The 15,886-nt window shown below is 38.8% G+C and overlaps 2 protein-coding genes across 2 annotated transcripts in view; one reads left to right on the forward strand and one right to left on the reverse strand.

The window, feature by feature from the left end:
* The window catches only part of LOC135707868 (lachesin-like), a 113,088-nt gene that overhangs the window by 86,752 nt on the left and 10,450 nt on the right, over nucleotides 1-15,886 (forward strand). The gene's annotated exons all lie outside the window — the stretch shown is intronic.
* Nucleotides 5,875-7,592, reverse strand: LOC135707867 (serine protease snake-like). Its single transcript, XM_065229768.1, has 4 exons — nucleotides 7,516-7,592; nucleotides 7,418-7,441; nucleotides 6,845-7,354; nucleotides 5,875-6,778 (listed from the first exon to the last, which is right to left on the reverse strand). Exons 1-4 carry the CDS (start codon nucleotides 7,583-7,585, stop codon nucleotides 6,375-6,377), a joined length of 1,008 nt encoding a protein of 335 aa, XP_065085840.1. The 5' UTR covers nucleotides 7,586-7,592; the 3' UTR covers nucleotides 5,875-6,374.

Below are 15,886 nucleotides of genomic sequence, written 5' to 3' on the forward strand. Positions count from 1 at the left end.
TTACAAAAGTTGATAGGCCCTTTTCAAATGTTACGCGAGCATTATTCATGTGTTCATTTTTAGTAAATAGGGCCCCCCTGTTGTGTAAATTTTTTTTTCAATAGATGAACAAAAGTTCACCCATGCACTCGTCTATAGTCTGTCGAATTTTGGATGATTTCCTTGTGCTTGAATTCGTCATCAACTGATGAGCAATGAGCATCCATATGACTGTCCTCCAAATAAAGGATGATATTTATTTGAAAATTGGCTGTAAAACATTCTGGGCTCAGAGGACAACAATTTAAGGATAGGATGACATGAAAATGTTTTCGATTAGATTATTAATTTGATTGCTTACATTTCCTTATTGAAAAGCCATGAACAACCATTCATCAGGGATACAAAAATCTCTTATTGGTTGGTAAAGGAAACTTCCTCCACCACGAAATAGAATATTTATGGTTTCCACGCTTTACCAATGTTCGTAACACCTCTGATACCGATGGCTATGCTTCCACCTCGTTTGTTTACTCAGAGCAGCAAATGACGTTCGACAGAATTATTTACATCATCGTTTTGAATGATTTGCGATAAGGGGCTGAACCAATACCAAATGCATTTCAATTTAAGATGACTATCATTCTGCATCCCAACCGAAGACCCTGCCCTTTTCATAACAATGTTCATCCTGTATTCGAGAGGAAAATCATCTGATTTCAAAACAACCGTCATCATCGTCATGCAGCTATCATCCGAAAAGGCGATTTCGATTTGAATGGTTTCAGGTTTCATTCGAACAGAGGACAGTGGTTTGGTACAGTGTGCTTGCTCCCTTTAGAAACATACCATAATAATAACAAGATGCACACACTCGAAAAAAAATTTGTGTATTCTATGTTAGGTTTCAGGACGCAGTTGGTAAAAATCTGTACTAAATCTGTATTAAGTTTCAAATATTTGTATAATGTCTGTAGCCGGTATTAGGTCTGTACGAGACTTCAAAAATCTGTATAAATACAGAAATATCTATATATCTGGCACCACTTCACTGAGGAATCCGGTTGCAGATTTTACCTAAGCGTCCCCAGGCGATGACGGTTCGATGAGGAAGAGCGAGAGAGACGATCGCTGCGTGCTCTCGTCGTCTCCCGTCACGTCTGCTGAGGAGTGCGTAGTAGGTAGTGAGTGGCTAGCTTCTCTATGCGAGGGGTATTCAATACCGTACAACAGGGTGGTCACTGAACCAGGATGTTTTGGAGAAAAAAAAAATATCCAGAGATGTGTTTGGAGACCTATGAGCACCTGAAGGTCTTAGCAATAATTTCTGAGACTCCTGATATCACGAGAGAATCTTTAAGAGACGGTATTGCAATTGTTGGAAAGTTGAAGATCTTCGGAATAATACTTGATCATCCTGAAGTATTAAAAAAAATATCCTGATAAGATTGTGCAGCCAGTGAGTACTTGAAGATTTTTGCAGTAGTTTTAACACACCTGGTATCACGAGAGAATATAATACCCCGTTCACATTACAGCGAATATCACGTGATATACGCTGTAATGTGAACGGGGTATAAGAGAGATTTGAATTGTTGGGCAGTTGAATATCTTCAGAGTAAAACTTGATTATCCTGAAGTATTGAAAAAATATCATGAGAAGTTATTGGAGTCCTGTCAGCACCTGAAGGCTTTACAATAATTTCTGAGACACCTATAGAATCTCTGATATTTAATCATCCTAAAGTAGTCAGAAAACATCCTGAGAAGTTTTGAAAACCTATGGGGACCTGATCGCCTTTGGAGTAATTCCTGAGACACCTGGACAGTTAAAGATCTTCAGAATAATAGTTGATCATCCAGAAGTATTGAAAAAATATCCAAAGAATTGTTTGGAGAGCTGATCTGATCAGATCTGATCACCTGAAGGTGTTTGGTATAATTTATGAGTCACGTGGTATCATAAGAAAATATCTGAGAGACGCAATTTGAATTGTTTGATACCTTCAGAATATTACCTATTTAACTGAAGGCATGGAGAAAAAGAGAGAATATCTAACAGACCTATCTGACCAAAGAACACTACTGACATCTGGCTTCGTGTTCGCGGGAAATATTTGCTAAGCCATGCAAAAACTATGAATTGGTTCGTGTCTGATCTATTTTGGACTAATTATTTTTATCTAGATCAAAAACTCCTATGGTTTTGACAGTTCAGATCACTGCACATTTAAATCGGCCGTTTACGATTTTCGGCCATAAGTTAGAATTAAGTGTCATGTCGGTTTGTCGGTGGTAGAAGATCTTCAGCATCCAAGAGAGAGGAGCCAGCTCAAATGACAGATGCTTTGTTTTGGTTGTCTTCTTCTTCTTCTTTTTTGTTGAAAAAAATGTTGATGGAAAGAATCATTCAAGCGAGGATGCGCGTTGGTCACTCGGTTTGTTGATATAGTTTTGCCCTCGACCCTGAAAAGCTGGGACCTCGTGTTGCCAACTGCGACTCTGAAAGAACGATCGGTCAGGAAATTTTTGATGAAGTGGACCATGGGTCCAAACAGCCCCCAGTTGACAAGCTGCTCTAAGACGAGGCGTTCACGTCCTGTTGAAGGCCTTCCATATATCCAGCGAAACGATCTCGGTGTGGAGACCGCTATCGTTGGCACTCTTGAGGACCTCCCCTAATGTTACGCAGTAAGTTGACGTTCCGTACCCTTGACGGAAGGCGTGTCTTCGATGGTCCAGCAGGTTTTCGGCTTCAAGGAAATGTTTTAGCCTCCTGTTGACCATTCACTCCAGGACCTTGGCCATACAGAGAAGCCTACCTCAGCTTCGTCATCGAAAAATAACTAATTTGGTTCGGTCTCTGTTTAAAACAACATTTACCTTATTGCTCGCTTCGATATAACGGCTGATATAGGATTAGATGCTTTTCATTTGGCTATTTATTTTCGACTGAGACTGATCTGATCCCTTATATGAGATGCTCATGATCTAATACAATTAAAAATGGTGGTTCTCGTCAGTTGGTTGATGATAGGACGACGGACCTCAGACGTAGCATTTAGTTGATTTACCTCGGAACTGAAATGATGTAGTATGCAATAGATTGACGGTGTAAAACCGGAACAACTCACCTTCGGAAGTAGATATGTGCAGCCTGACGGAAATCCTCCTAGATACCTGAAGCGTTCGAAGTGAGTGTTCACCCGGTCGTCGAATGCTCGACGAGATCAGCGGTCAATTTACAGGGTCAGATGCCATCGTATACACCGTGCCAGTGACGCCAGTCTCGGGTTACCATCGATGTCACAGTCGTAGTTGGTCAAGAACTCACAGAAGCATTAGTTGGGTAACGGTTGGTTGGTTGTCTTTATTAAGGAGATTTCCTGCCAGACGCTGGTTCATCTCCGAGTTGGGTAACGTTAGTTAGTATACGGAACGACACAATACCGCCGCAGCGCTGAGCATGCTACATCTCGGAGAGTGTATTATCTTCACCAAGTGGGTGCTGGATGCTGTACAGGCAACACGCAAACATTCGAAATTGCACGCCGGTAGTCTCCGACGTGGGTTCGAACAGAAACCACCCGAACGTTGCCATCGTCACCACGGAAGATTTGAATGACACGACCATAACGCCATTTAAGCGGCGGAAGATGCTCATCCTTCAACATGCTGATGTTGTCCTGCAAATGAGTGCATTTCGTGCGAGGGTGGAGTCCGGAAAGGTTGTCGGTGCTCCAGACAAGTTTTTGCGAGTTCTGGTAACGATCCAGGCGATTCGTTGCCAGTTCGGCATACGAAGGCTCTGGTATGGAAACCAGCGGGAGATGAACCAGAAACTGACCGGGAGTAAGCAATTCCAGGTCTTCTGGTTCGGAAGTCAACGGCGTCCGGAGTTTAAACAGCCAGGATTGTTTCGAGATCGTCCTTGAGGAGAACGGTGGTTCCGATTGTCATTTTGAAGTGATTTTTAAAGGACTTGACTGCGACTTACCCAAAGACGCAGCTACAAAGCAAGACACCATGCTGGAGGCGGCTGGGTTCGATCCCCGGTCCGGTCTAGGAATTTTTCGGGTTGGAAAATTTGTCGACTTCCCTGGGCATAGGGTATGATAGTACTTGCCACACAATTATACTCTATGCAAAATTGGTTCGGGCATCGAAAGCTCTCAATTAATAACTGTGGAAGTGCATCTAACACACTAAGTTGAGAGCACGCAATAAGCTAATATCAAGAACAACATGTGAAAAGGGCATACAAGCTTTTTGTAAACAAACATTCTTATGCCCTTTTCTCGCCACCCATATGACACCAACGCAAACCATCAACATCGCCGAATAGGGGAAGGTTTCCCCTTTCCGATGATGTTGTTAGTTTGCGTAGGCGACCGTCGGTTGGCGAGAAGAGGGCCTACAAAGGTTTGTTTACAAAAAGCTTGTATGCCCTTTTCACACGTGGCTCTTGATATGTGATATCAATAAGCTTGAAATACAAAGAAGAAGAAGAAGAAGAAGAAGAAGAAGAAGAAGAAGAAGAAGAAGAAGAAGAAGAAGGAGAAGAATAATAAGAAGAAGAAGAAGAAGAAGAGAACTCAAGAGAAATTAAGAAATCATCAGTATATATTTCGCATCCTTTAAAGAAGTTCAGAGAATTTCAGGGAAGTTTTAAGGCTTTCAGGACACTTCTTTTAATTTCAGAACCGCATGAAGTCGTCAAGGAAGCTCTCAGAACATCAGGACAGATCAGCGGTCCGAAGGGTAGTTAAATTAATTTTAAGAAAATTACTTGAACATTGAAGGTGTTCCGGAATTTTCTAAAACTTCCGAAAACTTTAAAGTGCTTTAGGAAAATGTTGGAAGCGTTTGGGAAGTTACATGAACAGCAGAATAATGTTAGAACGTTTTAAGGGAAGTTCCGTGACGTTGCTAAATCCCCAATAAAGTTTAGAGAACTTCAAGGAATATTCGAGATTTAAAGGTAGTTTTATTATATATACAAGTACTTCGAGGATGTACAGAGAACTTCACACTAGTCCCATTAACTTCAGGGAACATGTAGAAGCCCTTAGGAAATATTAGTTATTCCGACTATTTTAGGAATATAATGAAATCTTCATGAACTGTCAAAATTCTAAAAAAAAGCACAAATGAACCAAATATTTCATCAATTATTAAAATTTTCTTCAAATAGACTTAAATTCCTTAAAATATCTCAGAGGTATATTGAGATGTATTTCAAAATTTTATAAAAAATAAAAATATTAAAACTATTCTATTGTTTTTCAAAATCAAAATATAAATATATATACCCTATTTTCGGCCTATTAAGCACAACCTGTACTTAATCTTTCTTAATCTAGCGCAGTTTAGCACCAAAAGGAATGTTATTATTACTGATGGCTTCCAAATTTATTTACCTTACCTTAGATTTAAAAAAGAGAAACTAATCGTTGAGATATTGTCAAAAGTCTAACACTGATTTTTGACGCCAAACTCGGCCTACGGATTCTAAACTCGTTCTAACGCATTGAAACGCCAAAGAATTCACTTCGGCCTATCGGAGCGCTTCTTTTGTTTTTGCGAATAATGAGTGCAAACCTTCATTTCACGCGTTCTCATTGACTTCGTTCGGTAGCTTACTAACTAAAGTATCGTACCAAATGCATAATTGACTTGTTAACTCTGAAATCATGGATTTATTTGAAGTTTTCTGCTCGATGGGCCCAAAATGGGCGATTAGGCCGAAGTAGATCTCTACCCTAAATGCTCAATTTTAATTTAACTTGAGATTCCAATTGGAAAAACTGTGGCCATTTGAAAAGTTTTTTTTTTAACGTTGTATTTTAATAACTCCTATCAGTTCCGTGAAGGCGACTTTCTCGATAAGATTGAAACAAAAAATTTAGAGCTAAAAAACTGTATTTTTCATGGACTACTGTGGACAGACGCAGTTTCAGTTTTTAGACAATATGTTTTCCTCGCTCAATTCCTACAGCTTGCCTGGTCCAAGTTCGGTACGTTTTATTACACTGATCACTGCATACTGTACGTTAGATGACGTTTGTCTTCGAAATAGCCTTTTCCATCGGTTTTTGAGCATTGATTCTGCCACGTAGCGTTAGATTCAACAAGGTAAATCAAGTCATTAGAGCAAATGGTCTAATGACCTGGAATCTGAATTGAGAACCTGATCGTTTGACTTAAAGATCCTGGCAGCTGTCCATACTGTACAATTTAAGTTATTCTAAGGTATCTTAAGTCAAGTCCTTACGAAAATTTGCAACACTTACATCCATTCCAAAACAGAAATGCTTTATTTACAGTCAAACATCTTCACGAAGGCACTTGCTAGCAACCGATCACTTATCACTGTATCAAAACCTTATCTCAAACTAATAATTTCCAGGAAAGTAGATTCGGTAGTTAGTTGGTTCAGCTTCCTTCGATTCAATTTCCCTGCTTTGAATCCACTCATCGGGCCACACATGCTGCTCGATCCAATCAACATAGCTCGCCACCTTTGTGTACACAGACTCACTCGTCCCTATGCCACATGCACCGCCAGAGGACGTAATTCCTACCACGTAGTAGGCACAAGTTTCCAGATCCGTGGCAACCTGAATCGGTCCACCGGAGTCACCATTGCAGGTATCCCTTCCTCCCTCCTGACTTCCGACGCACATTTGCTCATCCATGATGCCGTCATCAAGTTTCCTATAGCCGAAGAATTTATCCTCGCATTTTGCTTTGTCCATCACATTCAGTCGCACCTTCATCAAAACCGTAGAGTTGGGACCTGTAGAAGATGTCAGTTTTCATTGCAATGCGACCTATAATTCAATACAAAAACCATGACACTTACCATGCTCCGTCGCTCCAAAACCGGATGCCACCACCGTGCTGTAGTTGAACGGATCACTCGTCCATAGGCAAGCGGGACGTATTTCAGGGAAGAAGTCCACTTCGATTGACAATTGCACCAGTGCCAAGTCGAAGTAAGCTTTACTAATAGTAAAGCTCGGATGGCGAATGTAATCAGACACCATACAGTCTACCTCGTTGTCATTCACATCTGTTAGATTGTGTACCCCCAGGCGAACAATTGTTGGTCTGGGGCAATGGGCCGCGGTTAGCACAAACCGCTCACTGATCAGCGATCCTCCGCAGTAGTACTCCAATTCGGCCGAGCCATTCTTCGGTTTACCGAGCACGGCTTGATGGGGAAATTCACCAACCAGTGCCTCAACGCCATTGATGATCAAATCGACGGACGTCGAGCAATTGGCAGCCTTAAATTGTATCACATCTGGATTCAGGCTAAGAGTTCCCCCATACGATTGCTGAGTGTTTTGATCGATGTATTCCAGACATTCTAAAATGAAAATTGAATTATTTTTAAGCAATCCCAATAAGCCTCTGAGAAAATTGCACTTACTTTGTTCAGCCACTCGTAGCTTTGCTGGTGTATGATTGTAGAAATTAAATTTATATCAAAATAAAAACAATCAAAATGACAAATGACGTTTGACTGACCTTGCACCGGAGCGTAGTGGAGAAGACAGAAGCCACACCAGAGAAACGCTAATCGTTGAGCGATGTTCATTGCGACGCGATTGCTGGCAGCGAACTGAACGGTAGAAACGGGTTTGAACACATAACGGATGCTAATCAAGAGGTCAAAATCGGTTCGGCTATCGACAATTCATTGGCGAGGCGGGGATTTTTTATTTCGTTCGGGCATTTTAAACTTTCAGTGGAATTTTGACGATAAATACAAATTGAGTACACACTTAGAAACATTTTTTTTTTACACGAGACGTAATCCATCTTTGACGTAAATCATGAAACGTAGACGAAAATGTCATGTAAAATTAAATTGCCCTGAAATCGAAACGAAAAGTGAGTTTGATTAAATTGAATTATTCGTTTTTTTTTTTCATCTGATTTTTATGTCTTTAAGGCCGCTTGTATGTGTTGGTCTCAGGGCACCGACATTTACTCAGCGTGTGAGTCACTTCTACTCACTTGTTAATAATAGACAGAAATGGCACAACTCAGTAGCTTTTCTGTGTTACAGTGAGTAACTCTGGCTCACCGCGTGTGTAACCGCAATGTAAACAACAGTGAGTATAGTAAACTCATGAGTCGAGCTCTTTTCCCGCTGTATAGCTCGAATCAGTGAGTAAAACTTGTACGCTTGCTACGATTTACACTTTTTGCAATTATGACTCGATTCGACTCAATTTTGAGTCGATCTGGCTGGCCGTGCATGGCTTTGCTGTACTGTGTAACAGTTTGCAGCTCTATCACAAGCGCAACGGTCGTTGGAATATGAGCGGCTAGTCGGTCGTTGCTATCGCGGGTACCAAACAAGTTGTCCCATTCCGTATCGGTAGTGAACATTTTGACAACGAAACCGTCATTTAAACAAAACAAAATGCACAACTATTCGCTGTATTTTTTCGGATTCCAGTGACGACGATCTGGACTTGGTAAGCAGGATGCTATTCCACACGCAGGCTATCGTAGCAGAAACGACATGGAATCACGAAACATACGTGCCAGGATGCGACCCAACACTGATAGATTGGCGCAGGATAATCCGACTTACAAGAACGACGAATTTCGAAGACGGTTTCGGATGAGTCGAGACCTATTCTTGTGCATCGTGGATAATGTTCAAGTTGCCAATGTGTACTTCGTCCAACGAGCGGATGCAACTGGGAAGCTTGGTCTAACCACTCGCCAGAAATGTACAGAACCCTCGCAAACGCAATTGATGAACATGGTCTTTAGCCAAACATATAAACTTAACTTTGACTCAATTTTAACACATCAAGAACTTCCAAGTGAAATGTAGAGAAATTTCTTGAAACGCTCAGAAAAACTTCCAAGAAGTTCCAAAAACTTCCAAGAACATTCAATTATTTTCAAAAGTTTCAACAACTTCCAAGAAGTTCCAAGAACTGAAGTTCCCTGGATATAAATTTAACATAACTTAAAGTAAACCATATCTTAAGTTTTACATTACTTTATGGGTGGGGAGCGATACCCCTCACCATCCCTCTTCAACGGGTGAGTTTGGTGAAAAGAGATGATCAAACCGATTTGTACCTTCCTAAAAAGTTGTCCTTGCTCGCTTTCTACTCTCTAAATACAATTTTCACACTGCCATACTTTTACGGAACTATCAACTCTATATTTTCATTTCCTCATCTATCGTATAAAAAATACCACTTAAGTCTGTTATTTGAAATTAGCATCTTCAACTATGAAAATCGTTAGCTTCACGCAGAAGTAATACAAACAAATAGCTAAAGTACATAGCTTTATCTTAACTTAAACTTATATTTAACTTATCTTTATCATAACTTTATATTAACAATAAATAAAAAAATTAAACTTCAACTTTACTTAGACTTATTATTAACTTAACTTGAATTTATCTTTAACTAAACTTTTACTTAATTTTGCTAAACTTAAACTTAAAAATTTACTTTACTCGTAATGAACTTTAACATAACTGCAACGAATCAACTAAACTTAACATTAGCTTAACTTTTTCTAAGCTTTAACATACTTATAACATTTCTTTGAATGAACTTCAAAATATCATAAAGTTAAGTTTAACTAAATGTAAACCTAACTTTAACTAAACCTTCACTTTAATTTTACTAAATGTTGACTCAATTTTAACTTAACTTGATTTTATCTTTAACTAATTAAATTAGAAGTAACTTTAACTGAACATAACTTAAATTTAACGCTAACTAAAAATTTAATAAATTTTGACTTAATTGTAACTTAAAACTTAACAAGAACTTCCAAGAAGTGTCAAGTTTCAAAGAGTTCCAAGAACAACCAAAAATTTTCAAAAAATCGAAGAAGATGCATGAACATCCGAGGAGTTGCCCTGAAGTATACATTAACTTAACTTCAACATATATTTAACTTGACTTTAACTTAATTTTATCATATTTACTTAACGTAATTTTTAGTATATCTTAACTTTAACACAATTTAAGTTTATGTTCATGATAAGTTTTACTTAACATTAACGTATCATTAACTTTAACAAAACTTTAACAATAAATTTAAATAAACGTGATTTAATCTGTATTAAAACATTAACTTAATTTTTACTTAACTTTGACTAATTAACTATATTATCAAAACTAACAATTCACATGACTTAAATTTTACTTAACTTTAAGATGTAGTTAACTTCAACTAAATCTTCACCAAACATTGACTTAATATTAAGTAAACTTGATTTGAACATTTTAACATTCACATATAATTAAGTTCAACTAATCTTTCACATGAATTTCAGCATAACTTAACTTTATATTTAATAAAACTATAGCAAAAATTTTAATAAACTTTTACTTATTAACTTATTGTTAGGTCAACTTAACCTAATATCAATTAATTTATCTCTAACTTAACTTTAACTTAACTTTAACTTAACTTTAACTTAACTTTAACTGACCTTTAACTTAACTTTAACTAAACTTTAACTTAACTTTAACTTAACTTTAACTTAACTTTAACTTAACTTTAACTTAACTTTAACTTAACTTTAACTTAACTTTAACTTAACTTTAACTTAACTTTAACTTAACTTTAACTTAACTTTAACTTAACTTTAACTTAACTTTAACTTAACTTTAACTTAACTTTAACTTAACTTTAACTTAACTTTAACTTAACTTTAACTTAATTTTAACTTAACTTTAACTTAACTTTAACTTAACTTGAACTTAACTTGAACTTAACTTTAACTTAACTTTAACTTAATTTTAACTTAACTTTAACTTAACTTTAACTTAACTTTAACTTAACTTTAACTTAACTTTAACTTAACTTTAACTTAACTTTAACTTAACTTTAACTTAACTTTAACTTAACTTTAAATTAACTTTAACTTAACTTTAACTTAACTTTAACTTAACTTTAACTTAACTTTAACTTAACTTTAACTTAACTTTAACTTAACTTTAACTTAACTTTAACTTAACTTTAACTTAACTTTAACTTAACTTTAACTTAACTTTAACTTAACTTTAACTTAACTTTAACTTAACTTTAACTTAACTTTAACTTAACTTTAACTTAACTTTAACTTAACTTTAACTTAACTTTAACTTAACTTTAACTTAACTTTAACTTAACTTTAACTTAACTTTAACTTAACTTTAACTTAACTTTAACTTAACTTTAACTTAACTTTAACTTAACTTTAACTTAACTTTAACTTAACTTTAACTTAACTTTAACTTAAATTTAACTTAACTTTAACTTAACTTTAACTTAACTTTAACTTAACTTTAACTTAACTTTAACTTAACTTTAACTTAACTTTAACTTAACTTTAACTTAACTTTAACTTAACTTTAACTTAACTTTAACTTAACTTTAACTTAACTTTAACTTAACTTTAACTTAACTTTAACTTAACTTTAACTTAACTTTAACTTAACTTTAACTTAACTTTAACTTAACTTTAACTTAACTTTAACTTAACTTTAACTTAACTTTAACTTAACTTTAACTTAACTTTAACTTAACTTTAACTTAACTTTAACTTAACTTTAACTTAACTTTAACTTAACTTTAACTTAACTTTAACTTAACTTTAACTTAACTTTAACTTAACTTTAACTTAACTTTAACCTAACTTCATCTTAACTTTAGCTTAAATTGAACTTAACTTTAAATAAACTTTAACTTAACTTTAACTTAACATTAATTTAACATTATTTCAACTCAACTTTAACATAACTTGAACATAACTTCTACTTTACTATCAACATGTTGCTGGATTAGAATGTCGATTTGTAGCATCTACGCGTCGTCCCCGTTCCGAAAATACCCATATTGAAAACTAAAATAGCGTCGGATGTAGATTTTCATAATATACGCGTTGTTCCCGTTCGGAAATCACCCATATCTTAGGGAATTTCTCCCTTGTTCTGCAACCTGGATTCCAAACTGGGGCCGGATATCTCGGTTTTCAATCTCTAGACATCGTCCCGATTCCAAAAATACCTATATTGATGGGTATTTGACAGTATTTTCCGTTTTTTCTTAGACCAGAAGCCGCCATCTTGGATTTCAAAACGTTGTCGCATATAAATCTTCGATCTCTAGACGTCACTCCGATTCCAAAAATACCCATGTTGATGGGTCAGCATCAGTATTTACCACTTTTTATGAAATCGGAAGTCGCTATCTTGTATTTTAAAATGGCGTCGATCATCGATGTTCGGCCTCTAGACGTCACTCCGATGCTAAAAAATACTCATATTGACGGGTACTTGACAGTATTTTCCACTTTTATGGAATCTTGGATTTCAAAATGGCGTCGGACATCGATTTCTGGCCTCTAGACGTCATTCTGATTCCAAAAATACTTATATTGACGAGTATTTGACAGTATTTCCCACTTTTTCTTGAACCGGAAATCACCATCTTGGATTTCAAATAGGCGTCGCATATTAATTTTCAATCCCTAGACGTCAACCCGATTCCTAAAATAGCTATATTGATGGGTCGGCATCAGTAATTCCCTCTTTTTCTGATATTGGAAGCAGTGATGCAAAATATCATAACACTCACGTGACACTCGTCTTCGCATCAACCGACTATCGCTGACAGATCGTTTTGTCACGCAGTGAGAGGTAGAGCCATGGCAAACAACAATCATCAGTAATGGTCGCTGCTCACAAGCAAAACGTTGCACTCGCTGCTGATAATGAAAAGCACAACGAAAACAATGAAGACTTCTGCAGTACGATCATGATAAAAAGCGAAACGACAGAAGAAAATGAAAACAATGCCTACGTATTCCAAGTTCGTCTCGGCAGGCGCGACTGTGTGAGTTACAAACAAAGCAGGCAACATGAAACGGAAGCTGTTGGGCTCACTCACCAACACACGCACATAAGCAAGCAAAGCAGCAGCTGCTTCAAAACGAGCACAGATGAGTGTCGTGATTGTCGGGAATGACCAGATCGGTGATGGATCACAACCGAAGACGACATTCACCAGTTGCTTTTTACTTCTTTCGTCAACTTGATGGATGGTCATGGAGAGAGCTTCAACGAGCACATTGATAGGAATGTACAAAGCGTTACTACCATCAGCTGTTTGATGATCGTGACGTCACTCCAATGCTAAAAATTCAAAATGGCGTCGGACATCGATTTCCAGCCTCTAGAAGTCACCCCGATTCCAAAACTACCCAAATTGATGGTATTTCCCATTGTGCCTCAAACCGGAAGCCACCATCTTGGATCTCAAAATGGCGTCGCATATCAATTTTTGATCTGTCTGTCTGTCTGTCTGTCTGTCTGTCTGTCTGTCTGTCTGTCTGTCTGTCTGTCTGTCTGTCTGTCTGTCTGTCTGTCTGTCTGTCTGTCTGTCTGTCTGTCTGTCTGTCTGTCTGTCTGTCTGTCTGTCTGTCTGTCTGTCTGTCTGTCTGTCTGTCTGTCTGTCTGTCTGTCTGTCTGTCTGTCTGTCTGTCTGTCTGTCTGTCTGTCTGTCTGTCTGTCTGTCTGTCTGTCTGTCTGTCTGTCTGTCTGTCTGTCTGTCTGTCTGTCTGTCTGTCTGTCTGTCTGTCTGTCTGTCTGTCTGTCTGTCTGTCTGTCTGTCTGTCTGTCTGTCTGTCTGTCTGTCTGTCTGTCTGTCTGTCTGTCTGTCTGTCTGTCTGTCTGTCTGTCTGTCTGTCTGTCTGTCTGTCTGTCTGTCTGTCTGTCTGTCTGTCTGTCTGTCTGTCTGTCTGTCTGTCTGTCTGTCTGTCTGTCTGTCTGTCTGTCTGTCTGTCTGTCTGTCTGTCTGTCTGTCTGTCTGTCTGTCTGTCTGTCTGTCTGTCTGTCTGTCTGTCTGTCTGTCTGTCTGTCTGTCTGTCTGTCTGTCTGTCTGTCTGTCTGTCTGTCTGTCTGTCTGTCTGTCTGTCTGTCTGTCTGTCTGTCTGTCTGTCTGTCTGTCTGTCTGTCTGTCTGTCTGTCTGTCTGTCTGTCTGTCTGTCTGTCTGTCTGTCTGTCTGTCTGTCTGTCTGTCTGTCTGTCTGTCTGTCTGTCTGTCTGTCTGTCTGTCTGTCTGTCTGTCTGTCTGTCTGTCTGTCTGTCTGTCTGTCTGTCTGTCTGTCTGTCTGTCTGTCTGTCTGTCTGTCTGTCTGTCTGTCTGTCTGTCTGTCTGTCTGTCTGTCTGTCTGTCTGTCTGTCTGTCTGTCTGTCTGTCTGTCTGTCTGTCTGTCTGTCTGTCTGTCTGTCTGTCTGTCTGTCTGTCTGTCTGTCTGTCTGTCTGTCTGTCTGTCTGTCTGTCTGTCTGTCTGTCTGTCTGTCTGTCTGTCTGTCTGTCTGTCTGTCTGTCTGTCTGTCTGTCTGTCTGTCTGTCTGTCTGTCTGTCTGTCTGTCTGTCTGTCTGTCTGTCTGTCTGTCTGTCTGTCTGTCTGTCTGTCTGTCTGTCTGTCTGTCTGTCTGTCTGTCTGTCTGTCTGTCTGTCTGTCTGTCTGTCTGTCTGTCTGTCTGTCTGTCTGTCTGTCTGTCTGTCTGTCTGTCTGTCTGTCTGTCTGTCTGTCTGTCTGTCTGTCTGTCTGTCTGTCTGTCTGTCTGTCTGTCTGTCTGTCTGTCTGTCTGTCTGTCTGTCTGTCTGTCTGTCTGTCTGTCTGTCTGTCTGTCTGTCTGTCTGTCTGTCTGTCTGTCTGTCTGTCTGTCTGTCTGTCTGTCTGTCTGTCTGTCTGTCTGTCTGTCTGTCTGTCTGTCTGTCTGTCTGTCTGTCTGTCTGTCTGTCTGTCTGTCTGTCTGTCTGTCTGTCTGTCTGTCTGTCTGTCTGTCTGTCTGTCTGTCTGTCTGTCTGTCTGTCTGTCTGTCTGTCTGTCTGTCTGTCTGTCTGTCTGTCTGTCTGTCTGTCTGTCTGTCTGTCTGTCTGTCTGTCTGTCTGTCTGTCTGTCTGTCTGTCTGTCTGTCTGTCTGTCTGTCTGTCTGTCTGTCTGTCTGTCTGTCTGTCTGTCTGTCTGTCTGTCTGTCTGTCTGTCTGTCTGTCTGTCTGTCTGTCTGTCTGTCTGTCTGTCTGTCTGTCTGTCTGTCTGTCTGTCTGTCTGTCTGTCTGTCTGTCTGTCTGTCTGTCTGTCTGTCTGTCTGTCTGTCTGTCTGTCTGTCTGTCTGTCTGTCTGTCTGTCTGTCTGTCTGTCTGTCTGTCTGTCTGTCTGTCTGTCTGTCTGTCTGTCTGTCTGTCTGTCTGTCTGTCTGTCTGTCTGTCTGTCTGTCTGTCTGTCTGTCTGTCTGTCTGTCTGTCTGTCTGTCTGTCTGTCTGTCTGTCTGTCTGTCTGTCTGTCTGTCTGTCTGTCTGTCTGTCTGTCTGTCTGTCTGTCTGTCTGTCTGTCTGTCTGTCTGTCTGTCTGTCTGTCTGTCTGTCTGTCTGTCTGTCTGTCTGTCTGTCTGTCTGTCTGACTCTTATAGACTCTGAAACTACTGAACCGATCGCGTGAAAATTTGTATGCAGGGGTTTTGGGGCCGGGAAAGGTTCTTATGTTGGTTCAAGACCCCTCCCCCTTCTGAAAATGGGGGCTCCTAAACAAATGAAACATAAATTTCTGCATTACTCGAGAACTAATCAAGCAAATAGAACCAAATTTGGCATGTGAAGGTCATAGGGGGGTGGGGGTGGGGTGGTGTTTCTACGTACAATATAGCATGCTTTTTTTTAAATTTAGCGCATAAACTCAAGCTAATATTGAATCCCGATCAAGCCAGGTACACTCAGCTAGTGAAAGATAAAATGAACGCGAGTCAAGCCAAAACGAACAGCATGAAAACTGATCGAAAGTGGTTCTGTTGATGTTGAAGGGGATCTTTTCGACAGAATGACTTTCAATTGATTGATTGAAAGTGACTTTGTT

Source organism: Ochlerotatus camptorhynchus, unplaced genomic scaffold (assembly GCF_037179485.1).
Source record: "Ochlerotatus camptorhynchus isolate MF236.1 unplaced genomic scaffold, CSIRO-AGI_Acam_v1.1 ptg000321l, whole genome shotgun sequence".
NCBI lineage: Eukaryota > Metazoa > Arthropoda > Insecta > Diptera > Culicidae > Ochlerotatus > Ochlerotatus camptorhynchus.

Bases quoted from the DNA above. Each gene is read 5' to 3' on its own strand.
- LOC135707867 (XM_065229768.1), bottom strand. From the start codon at position 7,585: ATGAACATCGCTCAACGATTAGCGTTTCTCTGGTGTGGCTTCTGTCTT. The intron at 7,442-7,515 runs GTCAGTCAAACG...ATCATACACCAG, and splicing joins CCACTACGCTCCGGTGCAAG to CAAAGCTACGAGTGGCTGAA. The intron at 7,355-7,417 runs GTAAGTGCAATT...TTTTCATTTTAG, and splicing joins GCTACGAGTGGCTGAACAAA to AATGTCTGGAATACATCGAT.